The following is a 20,622-nucleotide window of genomic DNA, read 5'->3' as shown; positions in this document are numbered from 1 at the left end:
CAGGAAACGTGGACTCCGCGTTCCACGCTGCGTAGCTGGCCCCTTGACGTCACGGGCTGAATGGGAGGGCGGGGCGAGTGCTACCGCCAGGGGCGGGGCGGCGCGGGCCGGCCGGGCGGCCGGGCTGTGCACCTGCGGGGCCGCCTGGCGCAGGGTCCCGGGCCCGCCCGGCCCCGCCATGGCCAGGCCGCAGAGGACCCCGGCGCGCAGTCCGGACAGCATCGTGGAGGTGAAGAGCAAAGTAAGGGCCCCTCCAGTCCCAGCTCCGGCTCCGGCACTAGGTGCTTCCAATTCCTCATTCTCCCCTCCCTAGCTCCTCGGTCCCACGTACCTTTTCCTCTCCACTATCCTCCCCATCCCATCCTCTGGCTTTTCTTCTCGCTTTCCCGCGCCCATCCTTCTTCCTTTCCCTGCCGGCCTCTCGAGTCCGTGTGTGGCCTGCGTTACCTGGAGGGCGGGGAGAAGACCTTGGACAGCGGCGTCCCTTGTGCTGGAGCGGAGGTCTGGGCACAAGGCTGCAGCTGTTGCAGCGGCAGTCCGCTTTCTCGTCCCTGCCTCTCCTCGACCTGTGGTGAGAAAGGACGCAGGGTCCGTCCTGACCCCTTCTCTCCCCCCACTCCCTGCCTCTAGTTTGATGCCGAGTTCCGCCGCTTCGCGCTGCCCCGCGCTTCTGTGAGCGGCTTCCAAGAGTTTTCGAGGTTCCTGCGTGCGGTGCATCAGATCCCGGGGCTGGATGTGCTGCTTGGCTATACAGATGCTCACGGCGATCTACTGCCTCTCACCAACGACGACAGCCTGCACCGGGCCCTGACCAGTGGGCCCCCGCCGCTGCGCCTGCTAGTGCAGAAGCGGGGTGAGGAGAATGGGGTACAGAGGGCAGCCTCTGTGGGTAGGGTGACAGGGGAGGTCTACAGGGATTAAGTTCATGACCAGGGTGCTCAGGCTTCACCCTCAGCAATCCCTGTCCTTGGGCTGACCTCCAGGTGGTAGGAAGTAGTTATAGTGTCCCCTTCCCCTGCCTGGGCCTGATGGGAAAGGGGGAACGGGGTCTCTGATCTCAGTGTCTCCCTCTCCAGAAGCTGACTCCAGCGTCCTGGCCTTTGCCTCCAACTCTCTGCAGCGGCGTAAGAAGGGGCTCCTCCTTCGGCCAGTGGCACCTCTGCGCTCCCGGCCGCCCCTCCTAATCAGCCTGCCCCAAGATTTCCGCCAGGTTTCCTCCGTCATAGACGTGGACCTCCTGCCTGAGACGCACCGGCGGGTGCGGCTGCACAAGCACGGTTCTGACCGCCCGCTCGGCTTCTACATCCGCGATGGCGTGAGCGTCCGTGTAGCTCCCCAGGGCCTGGAACGTGTCCCAGGCATCTTCATCTCTCGCCTGGTCCGAGGGGGCCTGGCTGAGAGTACAGGGCTGCTGGCTGTCAGTGATGAGATCCTCGAAGTCAATGGCATTGAGGTGGCTGGGAAGACCTTGGACCAAGTGACAGATATGATGGTCGCCAACAGCCACAACCTCATCGTCACTGTCAAGCCAGCCAATCAGCGCAATAATGTGGTGCGTGGGGCATCTGGGCGACTGACAGGGGCTCCCTCCGCTGGGCCTGGGCCTACTGAGCCCGACAGTGATGAGGACAGCAGCGATCTGGTCATTGAGAACCGCCAGCCTCCCTGTCCCAATGGGCTGTCTCGGGGTTCTCCATGCTGGGACCTGCACCCAGGCCACCTACTTCCAAGTGCCCGCAGCTCTCTGCCATCCCTGGACGATCGGGAGCAAGCCAGCTCTGGCTGGGGGAGGAGCATGCGAGGAGATGGTAGTGGCTTCAGCCTCTGACACATAAAGAAGCAGTCTTTGCCACTCCAGGGGATTTCTTGGTGGGATTTTAGCTTGTTCATAAGGCCCTCTCAGTATGGGGAACATTAAAGGTTTTTTTTACAAATGCAGAGATGGTCCTTCTGTATCCCAGCCCCAGCCTCCTCCCTGATTCGTCTTCCCTTCTGCCCTGGACGTGAGGCAGGAGTGATAAGGGCAGCAGAGAGACCTTCCTGCATTTGGGCAGCAGGAGGGCCACCACAGTTAGAATTTATAGGGTAAGAAAAGCTCTTATGGAAACAAACCCCACTGTGTACAAAGTTTAATTTTGACAAAGGGGTAAAGAGGCTGGGCCAGGATGGCCCTTCTGCGGCCACCAGTGGCTAGGAAAAGTGCTCTGGGGATACTCCTCCCCACCTCTGCTTCTGTCTTTAGACTTGATGATGGGGCCTGACCCTGTCCATTGCAACCATGCAGTGATCCTCAGCTAGGACCCGTCACTACCCCTGTAAAAGGGCTCAAGCATCCATCTTCACGAAGACCTTGGGGCGGGAGAAGATCTTGATGGCTTCCTCTACCTGTACCAGCTTCCGGTCCAGCTCAGCACGGTGGCCCTGGGCCCTCAGGGAGTCTGCCCCAGCAGGCAGCAGCACCAGCTCACGCAGCAGCTGGCTCTGGCCTACAGGGGGGCCAGGAACAGTTAGTGTTAGGCAGGAGCGCAAGGTTCTCAGTGGGCTCCTCATCCCGTCCACATACTCACTCTGGAGCAGATTGCTCAGTGTCTCCAGACGCTGGTTCTCAGGCATGCGAGTGTGGCCAGGGGGCATGGCAGGGTCCGGCTGGCTATGTTGGCGGGCCTCGGCCTCCCGACGCCACAAATCCCTACGCTCCAACAAGCTGTGGATGCATAGATTCAGGTTGATAATCCCTGGGCAGATGGAGGCTCCCACCTGCCACTGGCATCCCTCACCCTGGGTGTTGGGACCTACTAATGGGGCACGTGGCCCTTCTGTGTGGTGTTGTAGTGCTCCTGGGCTTGCCGTTGCTGTTCCAGCACCTGTGCCAGGACCTGCAGCGAGCGGGAATGCCGCCTGGGGGCCCTCTTGGCTGTGCGGGCATTGTGGCTAATGAAGTCCACACCTAGGCCTGGCTCCTGCAGGACACGGCAAGCGTGATGGGCAGACCGCACTGAGTTGTTCCCCTGAAACTCCCAGGATCCTGTCCCACCTTCTATCCCACACATACTCTCACCTTGGCATTGGGATCTGGTGGGGTTAGCTGGGGACTGGGGGCACGGGGTGGTGGGAGCCCAGGACCGCAGCGAGAGTGTGCCCGCAGGAAGTGCACAGTCTCTGTCCCAGAGGCAGAGGCAGGGCCAGGCTCCTGGAGGGCAGGGCACAGAAAAGGGATCCGTCAGGCTGTGGTCAAGGTCTCAAAACCGAGCCTCTATCCTCTGCCCTATGGGTCTCCTCCCTCTTAAAAACACTTCTCATCAGCGTTTAAACATGGGTGTCTCTCACATCCTTAACAACAAACCACCCTCCTACCTCAGTCCTGGCTCCAGCTACCATCCTTTTCTCTCCTTCCTAGCTTCCAAGTTTCCTGGATATGTCCCCACCAAGGTCACTGACAGCTGGCTCCCAAGCCCACAAATGCAGGGTCATTTCCCTGGTCTCATCGTCCTCAGCCTGATCCTCAATAACCTCTAGGTCTCACTCCTGAGATCCAGGCCTGATTCTCCATCTGCTTCCTGGACACCCTCCCACCCCCTGGGTGTTTCACAAATGCTCCAGCTTCAGCACATCCCCATATAACCTTATTGTCTTTTCTCTCAATCCTGGTCTTACCCTTGATAGAGAGATGGTGTCACCATCTACGCAAAACAGAATCTCACCACCGTACCCGTCCCTGACCTTTCCACTGCCCGTAGAAATAAAGGCTGAAAAGTGGATTGTGTGGCTCTTTATATGGGTCCGGCTGATTTCTTAGCCTTATGCCCTCACAGGAAATGGTACACAGCATCCACTGCCCACACTCCCTCTAATCTTAGGACTTCTATCTGTGAAGTTTCATCTATACAGAATGTTCTCTTCCATTCTCCCCTTGCCTAATTCCTACTTGCCCCTCAGGACCACCCAGCCATCACCACTTCTGAGAATCCCCTGCAACAGAACCAGCTCTCTCTGACTCCTGTTACCTCAGTCCTGTGATTTTCCTCCCTCCCCTAACTCAGATCAGGGCATGAGAGACTCCTGGCAAATAAGATGACAATACTTCTGGCTTTCTGAGGCAGTTACCTGCAGCTGGGCCTTGACTCGGGACTCAACTTTGTCATACTTGGGCGAGCGCCAAAGAGCCTTCAGGGGTCTGGGCTGGCCCTGCTCCCGGCTGCGCTCCTGCTCCCGGAAGCGCCTCTGGATCTCCTTGATCCTCTTCAGGTTCTCCTTCTCATGGTCTTTAGGGTCCTTCCCTGGGAAAAAGGCGTTACCAGGCTCTGCCCTACATACAGCCCATGAAATCCAACTCATATCAATGCACACACAGGTCTGACCGCTCTAAGTTAGACCCTCTACAGGTACTCCACCTCCCCATCTTATTTCCTTTCTCACGTGGTAATTTATCCTCTATCCCTGAGAGTTTTCTACATTTTTATTGTGAAGCATACCATTAATTATCTTATATATATTGTATAATATTCACCTTACTTGTTTAGTGTCTCCCACTTTGACTTACTAATGGCCCATGTCTGTCTTCAACCTGTTTTCATAGCACCTACTGGGCCTGGCCAACAGAAGGCACTAAACAACAAACATTTCATTGATGCGTGGATTCATGAAGCTGAATTAGCATTTCCTGGAAACTACCTCATTCAGTCCGCTTCTGTGAGAAGGAAAAGGTAGTGCATCTCTCCCTCCTTTTAGGGGAAACCCGACTCTCAGAGAGGCAAAGCCTGAACTCGGGTCAGGGCAGGAGAAGCATCCGTTTTTGAACTCAGGCTTAATCTCAGATTTGCCTCGCTGCCCGTTCTGTCTGCCCAGAACTTACTCTTGGGAAAGGCCCGTGGGCCTAGGGAAATATCCCCAAGTTGCAGCAGCATGCCCCCCACGCCGCCTCGGCCACGCTCCAGGATCTCTTTGGCTTCAGGACGGATGCGGGGGCCGCGGGGTGGGGTGGCGTCCGGGTCCGGGTCCGAGGTGAGCAGGTCCAACTTCAGCGCGTTTCCCTCAAGGCGCCCTTGGGCTGAGGGGTCCGACAGGGCGGAGTGCAGGGTTCAGTGGCGGAGCTGGACCCGAGCCTAGCTCGGGCCTTCCTGGGCCGCGTCACCCCCCAACTCACCGGAGGCGGGCCGCCGGTAGTAGTCAGGGCAGAGCGTAGGGTCTGGGGGGATGGGCCCCGAAATGCGGGACGGGCCCTCGCACATGCCGCCGTCGTAGCCCTGTAACGGTGCACGGAGGCCTGCCAGGCTGCGTCTCTGGGGTCCTCACCTCCTCCCTCAGCCCCGAGCCCATTCCCTGGACGGGACCCCGTCCGGCCTGCGCACCCAGCCCACTTCCCTCATCCGTTCCCGTCTCTTCCCCGTCTCTTCCCCTCGACACCCAGGCGGGGGGCTCACCAGAGCAGGTTTGTGCAGCCCGCCGCGGAAACCCGACGGGTTTTGCTGTTGCTAAGCAACAATAGTTTCCGCTTCTCAGGTCAGGGGCCAATGCCCCTGGCGCAAAGTCTTCTGGGGTTTGTAGTTCCAGGTCAGGGTTGAGTTGATCGATCGCCTGCCGGTCCCTTTTCCCACCCCGACCCTCACCTCCGAGCTAGTCTTCCGGGTACAGCAGTGAAAAGGCCCCGTCTTCGCCTTCACTCCCAACTCCCAGCAGATGTGCTGACTCCGCGCAGCTATGGCCTCAGCAGGGACAGAGAGGCGACCGGGAGCCCACGAGGGGACGGCGGAGGGGCCTGCACAGCTCTCGGAGGCACCCAGAGGCCACGTTCAGAGCTCTGAGGTGAACATCAGGGCTGCCTAGCCTTTACTGGGGGCCTCGGCGCTCTCTAGGAGGCCAAACTCTGTACGTGGACCCCCTCACTGGCAGGACAGGCCTCACAGGCAGACAGGGGCTTGGGCTGATGCCCTTGATCCGCATTTGGTGTCTAATGACTGACCCCTGTACCCTTGTCTGGCTGTGGTGACCAGCTACCTATGTGTCACCTCTAGTGTCCAGTAATGGGAAACCAGGGCCCGGTGTCAGCTCACGAGGCCTGTGGGACCCAGGGTGAAGACAAGCGTCCAACAGGACCAGTCTCAGAGCCGGAGCTCCAGGAGGAACGACTCAAGCTGGAGGAAGAGCGGCTCAAGCCAGAGGCGGAGGCACTGGAGGAGCGAGGCCCCAGGCCCATGGCCTCTGTTGTGAGGTCCAGTCATGGTCCCAAGAGGAAGCCAGTCAAGTGAGGGGGCTTTCAGAGGGAAAAGACAATAGGGTTGACATTAGGGTTGGCAGGGCGGGGTGGGGGATATAACACCCCAGTAGGATTCCAAATTCCTGCACTCCTGCCGCCACCACTGCTTCTCACCCCTCTGTCCCTAATAAGAGAGGGAGTCTCGAGGCCTTGTACAGGACTGAACTCACATGAGCTCTCAGCCCTTATCCAGTTTGGGCCTCGTTGACCAGGAAAGGGACAAGAACCTGGGCCTGAGGTGGTGGGCCTGCAGGGCTCTTCCTTCCTCAAGCCTCCTGTCCCCCAGCCTCCCAGGGCCTAGTCACCAAGCCCATCCTAGGGCTGAAGCTGAGCTGCCCCAGGGGCTGCCGCTGCAGAGGGAGGACCTGGAGGGTAGCCAGAGCGAGCCTTCACCGTCTGCCAAACAGCACAAGAAAGCCAAGAAACGCAAGAGTCTGGGACCCCCAGTGCTCCCAGCTGTGGCCAGCACAGTGTCTGCACCCTCGGAGTCCTTGGGGCTAGAGCGTGAGTGGCAGTCCCCAGCCCTTTTCTTCCCCCCACCCCACTCCCCTCCTGCCTGCTGGCCTCCTGACATGGCACAGCTTGGTGCTCCAGTCCCTGCTCTGCCCCGGGTCCTTGCAGGAAAGGCCCAACGCTTACGGCCCCTGTACCAGTACATCAACTATTGCAACCCTGAGCTGAACGAGGCAGCGGAAGTGGATAGGGAGGCTGAGGCCGAGGTGGAACCTGAGTCGGACCCAACCCTGGCCCCCAAGGAGGCATGTGTGGAACAACTGCCAGCCTTGCTGCCGGTGGCAGGTGAGCTGGACGCAGGCCTCACGCTGCCTTGCCCCAGTGTGTTCGTGTCTCCCACCCATGCTCTGGTTCCCCCTGGAGAGGAGGCCGGAGAGGAGCCCGGGGGTTTGCCCAGCTTGGGGGTCAGTGGCCTCCTCAAGACGGAGATGGATAAGTCAACGCAGGTGGACATCAGCAAGATGCTAAGTGTCTGTGCTGCCCCACTTGTACCCCCACTCTCTCCTCAGTACAAGTGACTGTCCCAAACCAGGGGTTGCTCCTCTGTTCCCAAGCCGGGACCAGACCACAGCCTGTGGGGTTTCAGCCCTCGCGTGAAAGGGGGAATTCTGTCCTGCCCCAACTTGGGACCTTGGACTTGCTGAAAATAAATGCTTTTCCTTTTTCTCAGACTTTGACTCCCCAACTGAGATGGCTGAAGAGGGAGAGCATGCATGGAAAGGGTGGAGGACTCCCCAGTGCAGGGTTTGAAGCCTCAAAAGTATAGACTCCTGGGCACTACCTCAGGTCTAACTGAATCAATCTGCAGGGGTGGGACCTGGTTCTGTGCATTTAAAGGGCCCCTCAAATAAACCTGAAGATCAGACAGGATATAGTGAGGATGGGGAGGGAGGTGATGAGAAACAGGGGGCAGAGAAAGGAAAGGGACTGTCAGGTCACGAAAGCAGGTGCTTCACAACCGAGCCCACAATCTACAGCAACTTCCCGGGCTTCCCTTGAAGCTCTGGCTCCATTCGGAAGGTTGTCCGGTCTAATTAGCATATTTTATTATTATAGATACACATATACATACATACATACATATACATACATATACACACACACACACACACACACACATATATATATATATATATGTTTAAAAGGTACCTATACTTTTCCCGGGATAATGATTTGACTACCCCAGGAAACACTGTCCACAGGGACCACACGGAATGAGTACTTTCCCTAGGGATGAGCATAGGCTCTCTGGGATTTTTCAGAGGAAGAGAGGCCTTCAAGGTAACTAAGCTTGACCTCCTCATGTTATGGTTGAAGCCTGGAGAGAAATGGCCGCCTATGAGACCACATCCTGGGCCTCAAGGATATGGTCTCATACCCTTTACTCACTGAGCCCTGCAGATCTGAGGACCCTGTGGCTCTCTGGCTAAGGCCTGACTCAAGAAGGCCAAGCATCTGCTTTCCCGTGTGGTCTCCAGGGCTAGAGGTATGGACCAACACTGATAAGGAAGCTCCGTCTCTTTCAACAGGAGAGGTAGGAAATACTCAGTAACCATAGAATAAAACAACCTATTAATACATTTCTTGAGGTCTGTTGCCTGACGGGCTTGTCTAGGCAGGGTGGGTGACAGTAGCCACAGAAATAAGGTGACCAGACGTCCCAATTTTTAACAATTTGTCCCATGTCCCGCAGTGTTCTTTCCAAAAATCGGGACTGTTTTAAAACGCTGCGGGGCACGGGACAGGTTGTTAAAAGTCGGGACTGTCCCGCCAAAAGCGGGACATCTGGTCACGTTACACAGAAAGGAACATCACCACTACTCCTAGAAGCTCACTCCGAGGGAGAAATGCAGCAGCAGCACGATGCAAGCAGACACATGTTATGAAAGAGCTGAGGACAAAGACTGGGACCCAGGCAGTGGGGGTGCTGTCACTGTGCCTGGGGAATAGTGAAGAGGCAGCCCTCCTGCTGGTTCCTGGAGAGGTGGGTGGCCAGGGATGAAGCCTTGCTGGTACGGAAGATGCCAGCTGCATGCAGGAGGGCCACTTGGCTCGGCTAAAGCAGAGCATGGCCATCAGGAGGCCAGGTTGGTGAGTCTGAGAGTGATGAGGGATGTAGGCAAGGAAGGATCTTGGCCTGACATTTTGGAGAGGTCCTGAGGGCAGCTGTGTGAAGGACAGAACGAGAAAGGGCGAGACTGGGGACACTGAGGCAAGGAGACTGCGGTCATTGTCTGGTCTGAGGCCTAGATTTGGCTGGGGGTTGGAAAATAAGCAACCGGTATTTTGGAAGTTCTCTTCTGGTTGCTGTAACAGAGAGGGAAAAGTTGACTGCACTTTCAATGGCTTGGGAAACCCTTTTACTTTGACTCAAAGATCCCCCGAGTTTGGGACACAGGTTCTGGGAGGTGATGCTGCCTTCCTCCAGGAGGGGGCAGTGCAACACAAGCCTGGAACCAGCTGCAGGCGTTAACCCTGGGGACCCAGAAACACTTCCTTGCCGGACCACAGGCATCTAGCTACTTCAAGGTTCATTTCCTTCCTGGGGCCAACCCAAGAGATATGACAGTAAAAGAAGTTTAAGGGATGGCCATGGACTTGGGGAGTGCCAACAAAGGATCTGAGATCTTTATCAAAGCAGCTCTGCACTCAGCCCCTGCAGTCTGCCCAGGGGCTTCTGGGAATACATCTTTGTAAAGAAGGGGTTTGCTGCTGAGCCCTATAAAACCTAACAGTGCCACAAAACCTAAGTGAGTCAGCAATGTGACCCTTTCTTAAGTAGGAGCATCTGAGTCAAAAAGAATAGATGCATGTGCGTTCTCGGTCAATTCCCAAAGTTAGGATGGATCTCAACATCCTAGTAACACGGGGACTGACCTGGAGCTGAGCGGGTGGTCCCTGGGAGGAAGTGTGGGGGAGGGGGACAGAGCCTCTCTCTGCAGTCCTCCTCCTCGGTCAGGCCAGCCTGAGATTCTTGCTGCAGGGAGGGGGCAGTAATCTGGATGGGGATCTAAGAGAGGAGGGGCCAACCCCCAGGAAATGCTATAGTTAAAGGGCACTGGGAGGCTGAGGAGCCACAAGTGCTGAGGAAAGAGTAGTTCAGGGTCAGACTGCATCGTCAAATGACCCTGAACAGGCTCCTGGCTCCGTCACTTATAACTTACAGGAGGTAAGTAACTTGGCTCTTCTCTGCCTCAGTTTTCTGATCTGAATATGACAATATTAATATTGGCACCTTATGGAGTGATTTGGATATTAAATAATATGCATAAATTGTCTATGCTAGGGTGCCCAGCCTGCAAAAATCATCTTCCAGTCCTGGCCAGTGTTGTTAAGTGGTTAGAGCATCAACCCTGTGTGCTGAAGGGACACAGGTTTGATCCCTGGCCATCAATGTCTCGCATATCAATATTTTTCTCTCTCTCCTCTCTCTCTCTCTCTCTCTCTCTCTCTGATAAGCAATGGAAAAACTATCCTAGGGTAAGGATTAACAAAAACAAACAAAAGCATACTCAATACTAGCCATTGTTATTTCAACTCACAGAAACAAGGTATAAAACCAGGGCAATATAGGAAACAGGCCGGATGACTTTTGTAAGGGGTGCCAAGAGGAAGATGGAGCTCACCCTCCCTCTTTCTCCTGGCAAGGAGCCCGGGGCAGGGCAGGGATGGTTAGAGAAGAGAAAGTTTGATCCAGGCATAATCCTGGCAGCTGGCAGAGGGGACAAACCACATGTCCCTCTCCCCCACTCTCACCACTGACTGGCATGGCTAACAGGCTGTCCCTGTGTAGAACGGTTAATAAATGCATGTCTGGTGTCTGGCTGGCTGGCTGGCCAGTGTTTGACCATACTCACTTCATGGGGGAGTGTGTGGAGCCTTCCTCCTCAGGCTCACCCTGTCCGGCCCGCTTGGGGCCATTCCTCCCCTCGCCTCCCCCAGGGCTCCCCTGGAGCCAGCCTCACGGTTTTAAGAACAGAATCCCTCTGGACCTGCAGCCCAGGAAGGCCCCACGGCTCCCCACCAGGAAGTCCTGAGCCCTGTTTTCTGAGGAAAGGCTTTTCTTCGGAGGGCTCCTGGGATGTGGGGGCGAGGGAAGAAGCTGGGAGATGAGGGCAGGTGGTGGCAGGAGCCTGTGTGGCCCACCAGACAGGGATGGATCTGAAGGTCAGAACTGCTGTGGAGTTGCCAGAAAAGATGAAAATATAAACCCTCTACTGCAATAAACAGGCCTTTCATTACTAAAGAAACCTCACCTACCAAACAGCCAACAACCAGGTGCCATCGTGTCAGTTTGATTTATTGATGTTTATCAGATGTTCCAGGGTTCTCCCTTGTCTTCTCTCTGCCAAATCAAGGGCCCTCTGCTCTAATCAACAGCCCCCGAGAGCTCTCCTGATGAATACCCCCTCCTGTCCACCAGGGAAGGGGCAGCCTGGAATCTGGAAGGGCCTAGTCCTGAGGGAGAGGGGAGGTGCGGATGAATCCCTGAGGGAGCCTTGCTGTCCTCACTCCTGAGATGCAATGTTCTGTTTCTCTGGAGAACACTCCCGAGAAGGGCATGGAAACAAGGCTTTTTGTCATTTTCCTCAGGACGGAGGAATCAGCCAAACTGGGACCACAGATATGCTAAAGAAGCCCCCAAGTCAAGCTTTTGCTCGCCTTGCTCACCAGCACTAGCTACAGAGACCTGGCAGCAGCTCTGCCTCTTGCACACTGCTAGCCCCCCAGGCTGTGGCAACAGGAACATCACCGCCCTCAGCTCTGGGCAGTGAGGAAGTGCTGGAGGGGCGTCTTACTGGGGCCACCGTGGGCTTCACCTGGACCCCACCCATGCTGACCTGTTACATGAATGACACTGTCTATGCTACAGCCAAGCCCTTCCATCTTGCTCCTGGCCCCTCCTTGGCCCCTGTGCCCCATGGCAGGGAGCCCGTGTGCAGGCTCACAGGTTGTTCCGCTGGAGCGCCTCACACAGGTTCTGGTTGGCATCGGGTTCCTCCGTCAGCACCTCCACGGCCTCCCATTCCCCCGATCGGCTGGACCTCTTGATGGCGTCCACCACACTCTGCATGTACAGCCCGTCCTCAAAGGAGGCGGCCATGGAGACCGGGGTGTGGTCCCACGTGCGGCGGTCCCCCTGCCCCTGGAAGGACTCCCGCAGGGCCTGCACCATGTAGACCATGCCCTTCAGGTAGAGCAGCGGGACGTCCTGGGGCCCCTGCTCAGGCAGCCCCGCGCCCACAGCCAGTGAGTCCCGCAGCAGCAGCTCCTCCTGGGTGGCAGAGTTCTTCTGCCCGTAGAGGTCAGCCCCCCGGGCAACAAGGCGTCCTGCAGAGCCCACCACCATGACCTCGTGCACAAAGGCACCCGGCATGTTGAAGTTGAGTGTCACTGTGCTGCACACGCCCCCGCCCATGAGCATCTGGAAGAAACAGAAGTCGTCGCTGGTGACGTGCCGGATGCCACGGATGGCCGCGTTCTGCCTCACAAAGGTCTTGAGGAGCCCGTGGACCTTCTCGGCTCTCTGGCCGGTCAGGTGGGTCAGCAGGTCCACGATGTAGGTGCCCATGGTGTGCAGGCCTCCACCGCCCATGAGCTCGTCGCAGATCCAGCCGTAGTTGGGGCTGAGCAGGCTGCCCGAGTAGACGCGGGCATCGCAGATCATCACCGCGCCCACGTAGTGCTCGGCAATCAGCTGCTTCATGCGCACAAAGGCCGGCAGGAAGCGCAGCACGTTCCCCACCAGGCTCATCAGCTGCGGGTAGTAGCGAGAGGCTGTCACCATCCGGAAGGCATCCACCGAGGTGGCTGCCTTCTCACAGACCACATTCTTCCCAATACCTGAGAATAACACACAATAGGAATCTCTAAGTTCCAAGGGGTTTGCACTGGGGGCGGGGCGGGGAGGGAGGATGATTTCTCGAAGGCAGACGGACTCAGGAAAGCTTCTTATGAGACCAGGTGATGGCCTCGGACAAGAGGAAAGACTTCAGTTTGGATGAAAATGGTACCCAGTGTCTGGGACTGGAGAGAGAGTTATGAGCTGGAAAAAGGGAAGTATTATCAGTGTAGGAGCTAAAGGCCATTAAAAAAAAAAATTATATCCCCCAGAGAGGAAGGGAGGGAGATAGAAATATCAATGATGAGAGAAAATCCCTGATTAGCTGCCTCCTGCACGCCCCTTACTGGGGATCGAGCCTGCAACCCAGGCATGTGACCTTGGCCGGAATTGAACCTGGGACCCTTTAGTCTGCAGGCTGATGCTCTATCCACTGAGCCAAATCCGCTAGGGCTAAAGGCCATTTTGAGTTAAATAAGCTCCTGCAGGCCAGCTACATGGGGTCTTACCTTTAGGAAGACTTGGGTGGCCTCAAAAGACTTGCTTACTTAAGTTTATCTAGCTTTCCTGCTAGCAAGTCAAAGGATTAGTGAAGCCGAAAGCTGCTTTCTGTCTCCTGGGAATGGGGAAAGCATGGATGTTGAGTGCCTATTAGCTCGGATCTCCTGTGGGGTGAACAAGTGTCATGCTGCAAGCCTCTTCAGCTCATATACCCAGAATTAAATAGTCAGGAGTGAAGTGCCCTTGAGCACCACAGGCCCAGAGAAGCTGCCTGACCAGCATTTCGTTCTCTAGTAACGCACCGGTTCACAGCTCTGGGGCCACACCACCTGTGTCCTGTCTAGAGGTGTGGGACTAGATCAATGACTTCACACAGCAGGGTAGAGAAGCAGCCCAGGAAAAACAACACTTTTGTGTTTTTATAAAATCCAGGGACTATCTCTGTATTTTAGAACATAAAAGGGACTGCTACTAGAGAAGGAACTTTGAAAGCACTGGACTGAGTTACTCTTGCTCACAGCCCCTCCACAACCCATGCGCCACACCAGCAGACTGGGCTCACATGGGTAGGATCTGTGAATGTTTTCATTCATCCAGTGCGCTAGGCCTTGCATCAAACTCGGAGGATACAACATCGGGCATAGTCTCTACCTTCAGACAACTTACAATTTAGTAGAGAGACAGTCATTGATCAAATAATCATATAAATACACGTAGAACTGCACCTGTGATAAATGCCATGAATGATATAAATGGTAATATGAAAGCATATAGCAGGGATCTGACTGGACCTGAGGCTCAGGGAAGGTATCTCAGGGACTGGTGTTCTTGGGATTAAATTATCTGGGTCAGGCTGCTTGAGGAATGATCTCTTGTTACCTCAAGAGCCCGTGGGGAGAGTTGGCAAACTCAGTGTTTTTCTAATGAAGCATATCAAGTGCCAAGAACTGGGCACAGGAATTTACCTTTTAGTGACAGTTTTAAGAAAACAATCAACTGTGGCAAAAATGTTAGGGCACTTTGCACATTAAAATATAGTTTTCTGGCCGAGACCAGTTTGGCTCAATGGATAGAGCGTCGGCTTGGGGACTGAAGGGACCCGGGTTCGATTCCGGTCAAGGGCATGTACCTTGGTTGCGGGCATATCCCCAGTAGGGGGTGTGCAAGAGGCAGCTGATCGATGACGCTCTCTCATCGATGTTTCTAACGCTCTATCTCTCTCCTTTCCTCTCTGTACAAAATCAATAAAATATATTTAAAAAAAATAAATAAAATATAGTTTTCTGAACTGAGAAATGAAACATGTCAGGATCCCACCCTCTCCTTTAAGGAATTCATGGGAAAGAGTTAAGGATAAAATTTGTAGAAGAAATGAAAAAAGGAAAAGAAAAAAGGTAAAACAAAAGCAGAAAATAAGATGCCACAGAAAGAGTTGTGATATGAAAAGAATACCAATGAAGGATCAGTCCACAAATTAATTTCAGGAAAAACTAATAAAAATGAGGGCAAGAAACAGTCTTTATGGCCTTAGAAGTCAGGCAAAAGTCAGGTAAAAATGTAATTATCTAATAAGCAGAGGAAAATGCAATTCTGCCCACAGCATTGAGACTTAGTAAGAAGTCGCAAATCAATAAAGGTGATACATCACATAAACAAACTGAAAGAGAAAAATCACATGATCAAATCCAACACCAATTTTATTAATTAATTAATTGATTTCAGAGAGGAAGGGAGGGGGAGAGATAGAAACAACAATAATGAGAGAGAATCATCTGTCTGGCTGCCTTCTACCTGCCCCCTATTGGGGACCAAGCCTACAACCTGGACATGTGTCCTTGACCAGAATCAAACCCGGGATTCTCCAGTCCACAGGCTGATGCCCTATCCTCTGAGCCAAACCAGCTAGGGCCCAACACCAATTTTTCATAAAAACTCTCAGCAAAGTGGGAATAGAGGGAGCATATCTCTATTAGATAAAGGCCATATGTGACAAACCTAAAGCCAACATCATATTCAATGGGCAAAAACTGAAAGCATTTCCCCTAAGAACAGGAACAATATATATTCATACATGGGGGCACACAGTCAGGTGGAATGGCAGTGCGGATCTTTTGGGATATTGGCTCTGAGGACCTTTAAATACACTGTATAGGAAATCTGATTTTCCCTTGTAATGTGATGCCAGTGTCTTACTTGGTCAGCATTTGCAGGAAGTCATATATCATGCTGGAAAGGCTGAATGATGCCCTTATTTTACTCTCAATTCACAGTGGCCCACAGAGATTGAGAGAGACAGAAATAGGACCAGAAATGGGGTCTGAGGTCAAGGTCAGTTTGGTGTTCTGCATATAGCAGTTCATATAACCACTGTCCTTTGGGAAAACTAGAGGAGTTCTTCTGCCTCTTCCATATATGTTTAAGTGAAGTCAGAATTCTCACTAAAAAAAAAAGGGGTGGGGTGGGGAAAGCATTTGTTTTCACAACAATCTCAGGGATTCCTTTGGGGCCTGAGTGGGTAGTGCCTGAAGGACATGGGCTCTCCCAGGCCCTCCAGCTCTTGGGATCATGCACCACCAAGGACATTCATTCACACTCTTCCTGACAACAGAGACATGGAGAGAAGGCTAATGACTCTGCTTCACCACGGGCTGGGACACAAGATTCTAGAAGTTTCCGATCATTCCTGTACTTCCTGCACATTCCTGTTTATATTAAATGGCCCAAAGTCAGCATTTTCCCATACCAGGAACATGAAAATAGCAGCTTTGTGGCCAAAGAATCCTGGAATTTGCCTTTCTTCCTACAGAGCCTGGTAATGGTTTCTGTGGGGACCCTAAAATTCAAGAAGCCTCTAGAACTCTGCCTCTGGACATACCTGGCCTTAACAACCTGCATTCATGCCACACAGGATGGCAAAACGTCAAGCGGCCATGGTAGCTCGATATCCCTTGAAACAGCTCTCTGTTAAAGTGCTGGCTTAGGTCTACTTTTAAACTCAATCTGGGAGCCATTCATTATCTGCCTTCCTAAGAATTAGAGCCAATGAACAGCTCCAAAGTTACACATCCTGAGAGAGAGAGAGAGAGAGAGAGAGAGAGAGCGAGCGAGCGCGCGCGCACATGCGAGCGCGATCTTTGGAAAAGAAAGCCAGCCACCTGTAACTTTTGATCAAAATTTACATGCCTCAAATCAACGACTAGATAGGTGCATGTTTTTGCTCATTCAATGAACATTTATTCTTCCCTACCTGTCAAAAGTAACAATCACCCTCTAACTGCTTTGTGAGATCCAAGATGGCTGCGCCCAGGTGAACACCTAGCCGCAGCCGCACACAACAATTTCAATAAAATACAACTAAAATATAAAACGGACATTGCCCAGAACTACAGGAAGGTTGACTGACTGGAAATTCTACAGTGAGAAGCAAGGAGAAAACCAGAAGGAGGTGCGGAGGAGCTGGAAAAGCCAAGGTACGGAGACGCGGAGACGCAGTGCGCAGAGAGGACAGAGCCGGAGAGGAGGAAGGCCGAGTGCCTGGCGGGCGTTCCCTAGCGGAAAGGAGATAAAGCTCCGACTGTGCTGGGCCCCCGACTGCTCTGATCCCCAGTTTTAAGCCAGACCCCGGGGACTCAGGCTCAGCCATAGGGAGCCGGGCTGTAAGGTGGAACCCCGGGGAAGTGGCGAAAGGAGGTCCCAGCGGTGCGCACACTGCGCGCAGAGAAGGGACATTCGGCTGTGCCGCGGGCTTGCCCTGACGGGAAGGAGACTGGGGCTCCAGACTGCTCTGAACGCCACCTCCAACTCCACTTCCAACTGAACTGAACCCCAATACCGGGCTCATTGTGGGAGAGCATAGACTGTTTGGCAGCAGGCGAAAATCGAGGGCACCTTTCTCTCAGAGGCGCCGGCAGTGAGCTCTGAAAGACCCGCATAGGGCGGGGCTGACGGAAGCCAAAGCTGCAGGCTCCACCCTGAAACCCCGTCCCATCTGTAACTGCGAAATGCGACAACAAAATAGATCACAAACGAAAGAAATGGAGGACAAAAAGCGTCTGGATATAGAGTTCAAATCTACGCTTATAAGGTTTTTCAAGAATTTCCTAGAAAAGATGGATAAGGCCTATGAGGATATGAAAAGAGATCAACTAGAATTAATAAGGGATCAACAAGACATAAAGAATACATTGTCTGAAATAAAAAATATTTTACAGAGTCCTAAAAACAGAAGGGAAGATCACAAGAATCAAGTCAAAGATTTGGAACATAAAGAGCCAGAAGACACTCCTCCACAGAAGCTAGAAGGCAAGAGAATCCAGAAAATTGAAGATAATGTAAGAAACCTCTGGGACAACTTCAAGCGAACCAACATCAGAATTATTGGGGTCCCAGAAGATGAGAGAGGGCAAGATATCGAAAACATACTGAAAGAAATAGTGACAGAAAACTTCCCCCACCTGGGGAAAGAATTAGACTTACAAGTCCAGGAAGCGCATAGAACTCCAAACAAAAGGAATCCAAAGAGGACCACACCGAGACACATCATTATTAAAATTCCAAGAGCAAAAGACAAAGAGAGAATATTAAAAGAAGCAAGAGCAAAGAAGGTAGTAATCTATAAAGGAGCACCTATACGATTGTCAGCTGACTTCTCAACAGAAACCATGCAGGCCAGAAGGGAATGGCAAGAAATATTCAAGGTGATGAATAGCAAGAACCTACAGCCAAAGATAATCTATCCAGCAAAGCTATCACTCAGAATCGAAGGCCAGATAAAGAGCTTCACTAATAAAAAAAAGCTAAAGGAGTTCATCACCGCCAAACCAGATTTACATGAATTGCTGAAGGGGGTTCTTTCAGAAGATAAAGTAAACAAAGATAAAAATTATGAACAACAAATACGTAACTATCAACAAGTGAATCTAAAAACCAAGGAAATTAAAAAAATCTGATGAACAATATTAACTGTTGAATATAATAGAATCAGAGGTATGGAAGGGGAGTGAACTGACAATTCTTGGGGAAAAGGGGAGAGGGGGGCGTGGGAAGAGACTGAACATAAACTGTGCACATATGGATGAGGACAATGGGGAGAGGGGAAAGGGCAGAGGGTGGGGTGGGAACCTGGTGGAGGAGAGCAATGGTGGGGGGGGGGAAGGAACATTTGTAATAATATGAACAATAAAAACTTATAAAAAATAAATAAAATAAAATAAAAATAAAAATAAAAATAAAATAAAATAAAATAAAATAAAATAAAATAAAAAAATAAAAAAATAAAACAATCACCCTCTAACCTGAGAACAAGGAAAAAACAAAAAACATGGTGGCCAGGTATGGTGGTCAGCCAAGACACAGGGACCTTCGACTGCATTCGAGAAACACTTGGTTACTATCAAATTATAATAATTATTCTGCCAATTAATTATATGCTATCTGAATTATTACTTAAGTCTTTTCTCATTTACCTTGTAATTTGCATTATTTCTAGGCTCTTCAATTGGACTGTGAAATTTGAAGTTAAGGAGAGCTCTCTGATCCAACCCCACTTTGAATGTTCAGAATATCAGGACAGTGCCTGGCACACAGAAGGCATTTAAAAAGTTGTGTATAGCCTGGCCAGCGTGGCTCAGTGGTTGGCAATCGACCTATGAACCAGGAGTTCAAGGTTCAATTCCTGGTCAGGACACATACCTGGGTTGCGGGCTTGATCACGTGTGGTGCATGCAGGAGGCAGCCAATTAATGACTCTCATCATTGATGTTTCTATCTCTCTTTCCCTCTCCCTTCCTCTCTGAAATTTAAAAAAAATAAAAAATAAAATAAAATATAAAAAATAAATATATATATATATATACACACATATATATATATATATATATATATTTGAAAAACCGCTGGATGAATGTTTACTGATTTGTTTTCCTATTAAATTAGACTCTGGCTTATATAAAACAAAGAGAATTTTTCTAGTTGACAGGAAAGAGAAGCCTAACAGGAACTGTAGGAAAATGGCTCAGCAAGCTACGCCCAGCCAGGGGCAGGAGGTTGCTGAGCCAACTGCTTCCCGAGGGAGCAGAGTTGTGAGCAGGCTGTCCCCATGGTCCTGTCGGGGAAGCCCGTGCTGCAGAGCGCCTTCCTGCCCTCTGGCATACAAGACTGCCAAGTCTGGCAGGAAGGGTGTGTGCGCAACTAGTCGAGGCCTAACAAAACATGGGAGGGCAGCCTTGCCACACACCCTCCTCTCCTTTTCTGCGGTGATGCGTGGCACAGAAATGGAAGAACAAATCTGTCAATTTCCCGGTGCCCAGGTCTTTGAACTATGCCTTCATAGAAACTTTTTACATTGCCTGAAGTTTAATCCTCTCTCGTCCCTGTGACAAGCCAACTCTTGAGGCATTTGCTTAATTTTTTCTCAGGGATTTGCTTACGGGAGGTGGGGAAGGCTGTCTTCCCCAGGCATCAGAGCTCTGCCCCAGAGCACTAGCGCCTGCGGACTCAAGCCCAGAAAGGGTCGCCCAGAGGGAGGCACCGTCTGCCCGTCTGCCCGTCCGTACCTAGAGCCTTCACAGATATCTGCCGGGTGAGTGGAGGGGGGATGTTGATGCACACCAGGTCCACGTCTTGGTGCAGTAAGACATCGTCCGTCTGGCTGGTGTAGAAGGTGATGTTCATCTCCTCTGCAAGCTGCTTCGCCTCCTCCTCAGTCTTCCCCCACAGCGCCTCCACAGTGAACCCCTCTGCCCTCAGCAGCGGGACCAGGACCCGGGCGGAGCTGCCAGTCCCAAACACGCCCACTCCTGGGAGCATCTTCATGCTGGGTTCTCTGTTCACCAACTCATCTCCTCACGAGAGCCTCCAACATGAAGACGACCATCTCACGGTCCTGGTCAAACATGGCTCCTGGAACAGCAGGAGTACACTGGCTGTTAGTAAAGGGCACACTCAGTTGAGGCTCTCTGGCTTATTCGGAAGAAAAAGTTCTCAAAAGCACAAATGAAACACTTCTCTAAAATGAAAAGCTGCATAAGCTTCTCCCAGGGAAACTAAAGGATAATAGCAAAATCCATCTCCTGGAAGAGGGGAAAATAAGTAAAGCTGGGTTCAAATCCCTATTCTGTTACTTAATTTCCTGTGTACATGGGACAATGCTCTAACCATTGGGGAATACTGGCCAGGGCAGTAATGTGTTTTACAGGCCCTCACTAACCTGAAAGACATCACCATGTATTCCTTAAAAAGTGGAAAAACAAAACAATATGTGCGGTATGACATCAATTTTGTGTGTGTTTTTAAAGCATAAGAGACATAAATATAAGATATATACATGAAAATATACAATATCTATAATGTATCTATAAACATATTACACATGACAGAAGGACCAGAATACACCTGAATTTTATAATGATTACTTATAAATACAGGCAACTCCTTATCAAGTCTGGTTGATCCTAGTTTGTTATCTCTTAAATCTACGCCTTCTTTGCCATCCTTTCTGCCTCTATGCTAGTCT

General features: G+C 52.1%; 5 protein-coding genes across 8 annotated transcripts in view; 2 read left to right on the top strand and 3 right to left on the bottom strand.

Moving 5' to 3' along the window:
• Positions 1-103: 103 nt before the first annotated feature.
• On the top strand, positions 104-1,938 carry PARD6A (par-6 family cell polarity regulator alpha). Its single transcript, XM_036441478.2, has 3 exons — positions 104-241; positions 631-853; positions 1,077-1,938. The coding sequence occupies exons 1-3, from the start codon at positions 179-181 to the stop codon at positions 1,826-1,828; spliced, it is 1,038 nt and encodes a 345-aa protein (XP_036297371.1). The 5' UTR covers positions 104-178; the 3' UTR covers positions 1,829-1,938.
• Positions 1,939-2,114: 176 nt separating this feature from the next.
• ENKD1 (enkurin domain containing 1) lies at positions 2,115-5,488 on the bottom strand. 2 transcript variants are annotated; one of them, XM_036441477.2, is made up of 8 exons: positions 5,421-5,488; positions 5,144-5,243; positions 4,853-5,047; positions 4,105-4,277; positions 3,059-3,190; positions 2,797-2,960; positions 2,568-2,704; positions 2,115-2,486 (listed from the first exon to the last, which is right to left on the bottom strand). In XM_036441477.2, exons 2-8 carry the CDS (start codon positions 5,226-5,228, stop codon positions 2,326-2,328), a joined length of 1,047 nt encoding a protein of 348 aa, XP_036297370.1. In that variant the 5' UTR covers positions 5,229-5,243; positions 5,421-5,488; the 3' UTR covers positions 2,115-2,325. The 2 variants fall into 2 exon arrangements, with proteins under 2 accessions (XP_036297370.1, XP_045438733.1); XM_045582777.1 differs by lacking the exons at positions 4,853-5,047; positions 5,421-5,488 and having other exon boundaries at positions 5,144-5,380.
• A 93-nt stretch (positions 5,489-5,581) lies between these two features.
• CUNH16orf86 (chromosome unknown C16orf86 homolog) lies at positions 5,582-7,485 on the top strand. Of its 3 annotated transcripts, XM_036441475.2 has the most exons (4): positions 5,582-5,802; positions 6,012-6,241; positions 6,540-6,757; positions 6,875-7,480. In XM_036441475.2, exons 1-4 carry the CDS (start codon positions 5,698-5,700, stop codon positions 7,282-7,284), a joined length of 963 nt encoding a protein of 320 aa, XP_036297368.1. In that variant the 5' UTR covers positions 5,582-5,697; the 3' UTR covers positions 7,285-7,480. The 3 variants fall into 3 exon arrangements, with proteins under 3 accessions (XP_036297368.1, XP_036297367.1, XP_045438731.1); XM_036441474.2 differs by having other exon boundaries at positions 6,540-7,485; XM_045582775.1 differs by having other exon boundaries at positions 5,676-5,865; positions 6,540-7,485.
• A 3,567-nt stretch (positions 7,486-11,052) lies between these two features.
• Positions 11,053-19,922, bottom strand: GFOD2 (glucose-fructose oxidoreductase domain containing 2). Its single transcript, XM_036441473.2, has 2 exons — positions 19,664-19,922; positions 11,053-12,610 (listed from the first exon to the last, which is right to left on the bottom strand). The coding sequence occupies exons 1-2, from the start codon at positions 19,920-19,922 to the stop codon at positions 11,712-11,714; spliced, it is 1,158 nt and encodes a 385-aa protein (XP_036297366.1). The 3' UTR covers positions 11,053-11,711.
• Positions 19,887-20,622, bottom strand: part of RANBP10 (RAN binding protein 10) — an 84,750-nt gene continuing 84,014 nt past the window's right edge. Inside the window, exon 12 of the mRNA XM_036441459.2 lies at positions 19,887-20,009. Within this exon, the coding sequence (XP_036297352.1) occupies positions 19,945-20,009 (65 nt within the window). The 3' untranslated portion in view covers positions 19,887-19,944. The remainder of the gene's footprint in view (positions 20,010-20,622) is intronic.

This window comes from Pipistrellus kuhlii, unplaced genomic scaffold (genome assembly GCF_014108245.1).
Source record: "Pipistrellus kuhlii isolate mPipKuh1 unplaced genomic scaffold, mPipKuh1.p scaffold_m20_p_17, whole genome shotgun sequence".
Taxonomy (NCBI): domain Eukaryota; kingdom Metazoa; phylum Chordata; class Mammalia; order Chiroptera; family Vespertilionidae; genus Pipistrellus; species Pipistrellus kuhlii.
The sequence above is the reverse complement of the archived record's forward strand: the minus strand, read 5'-3'. Positions and strand labels throughout refer to the sequence as shown.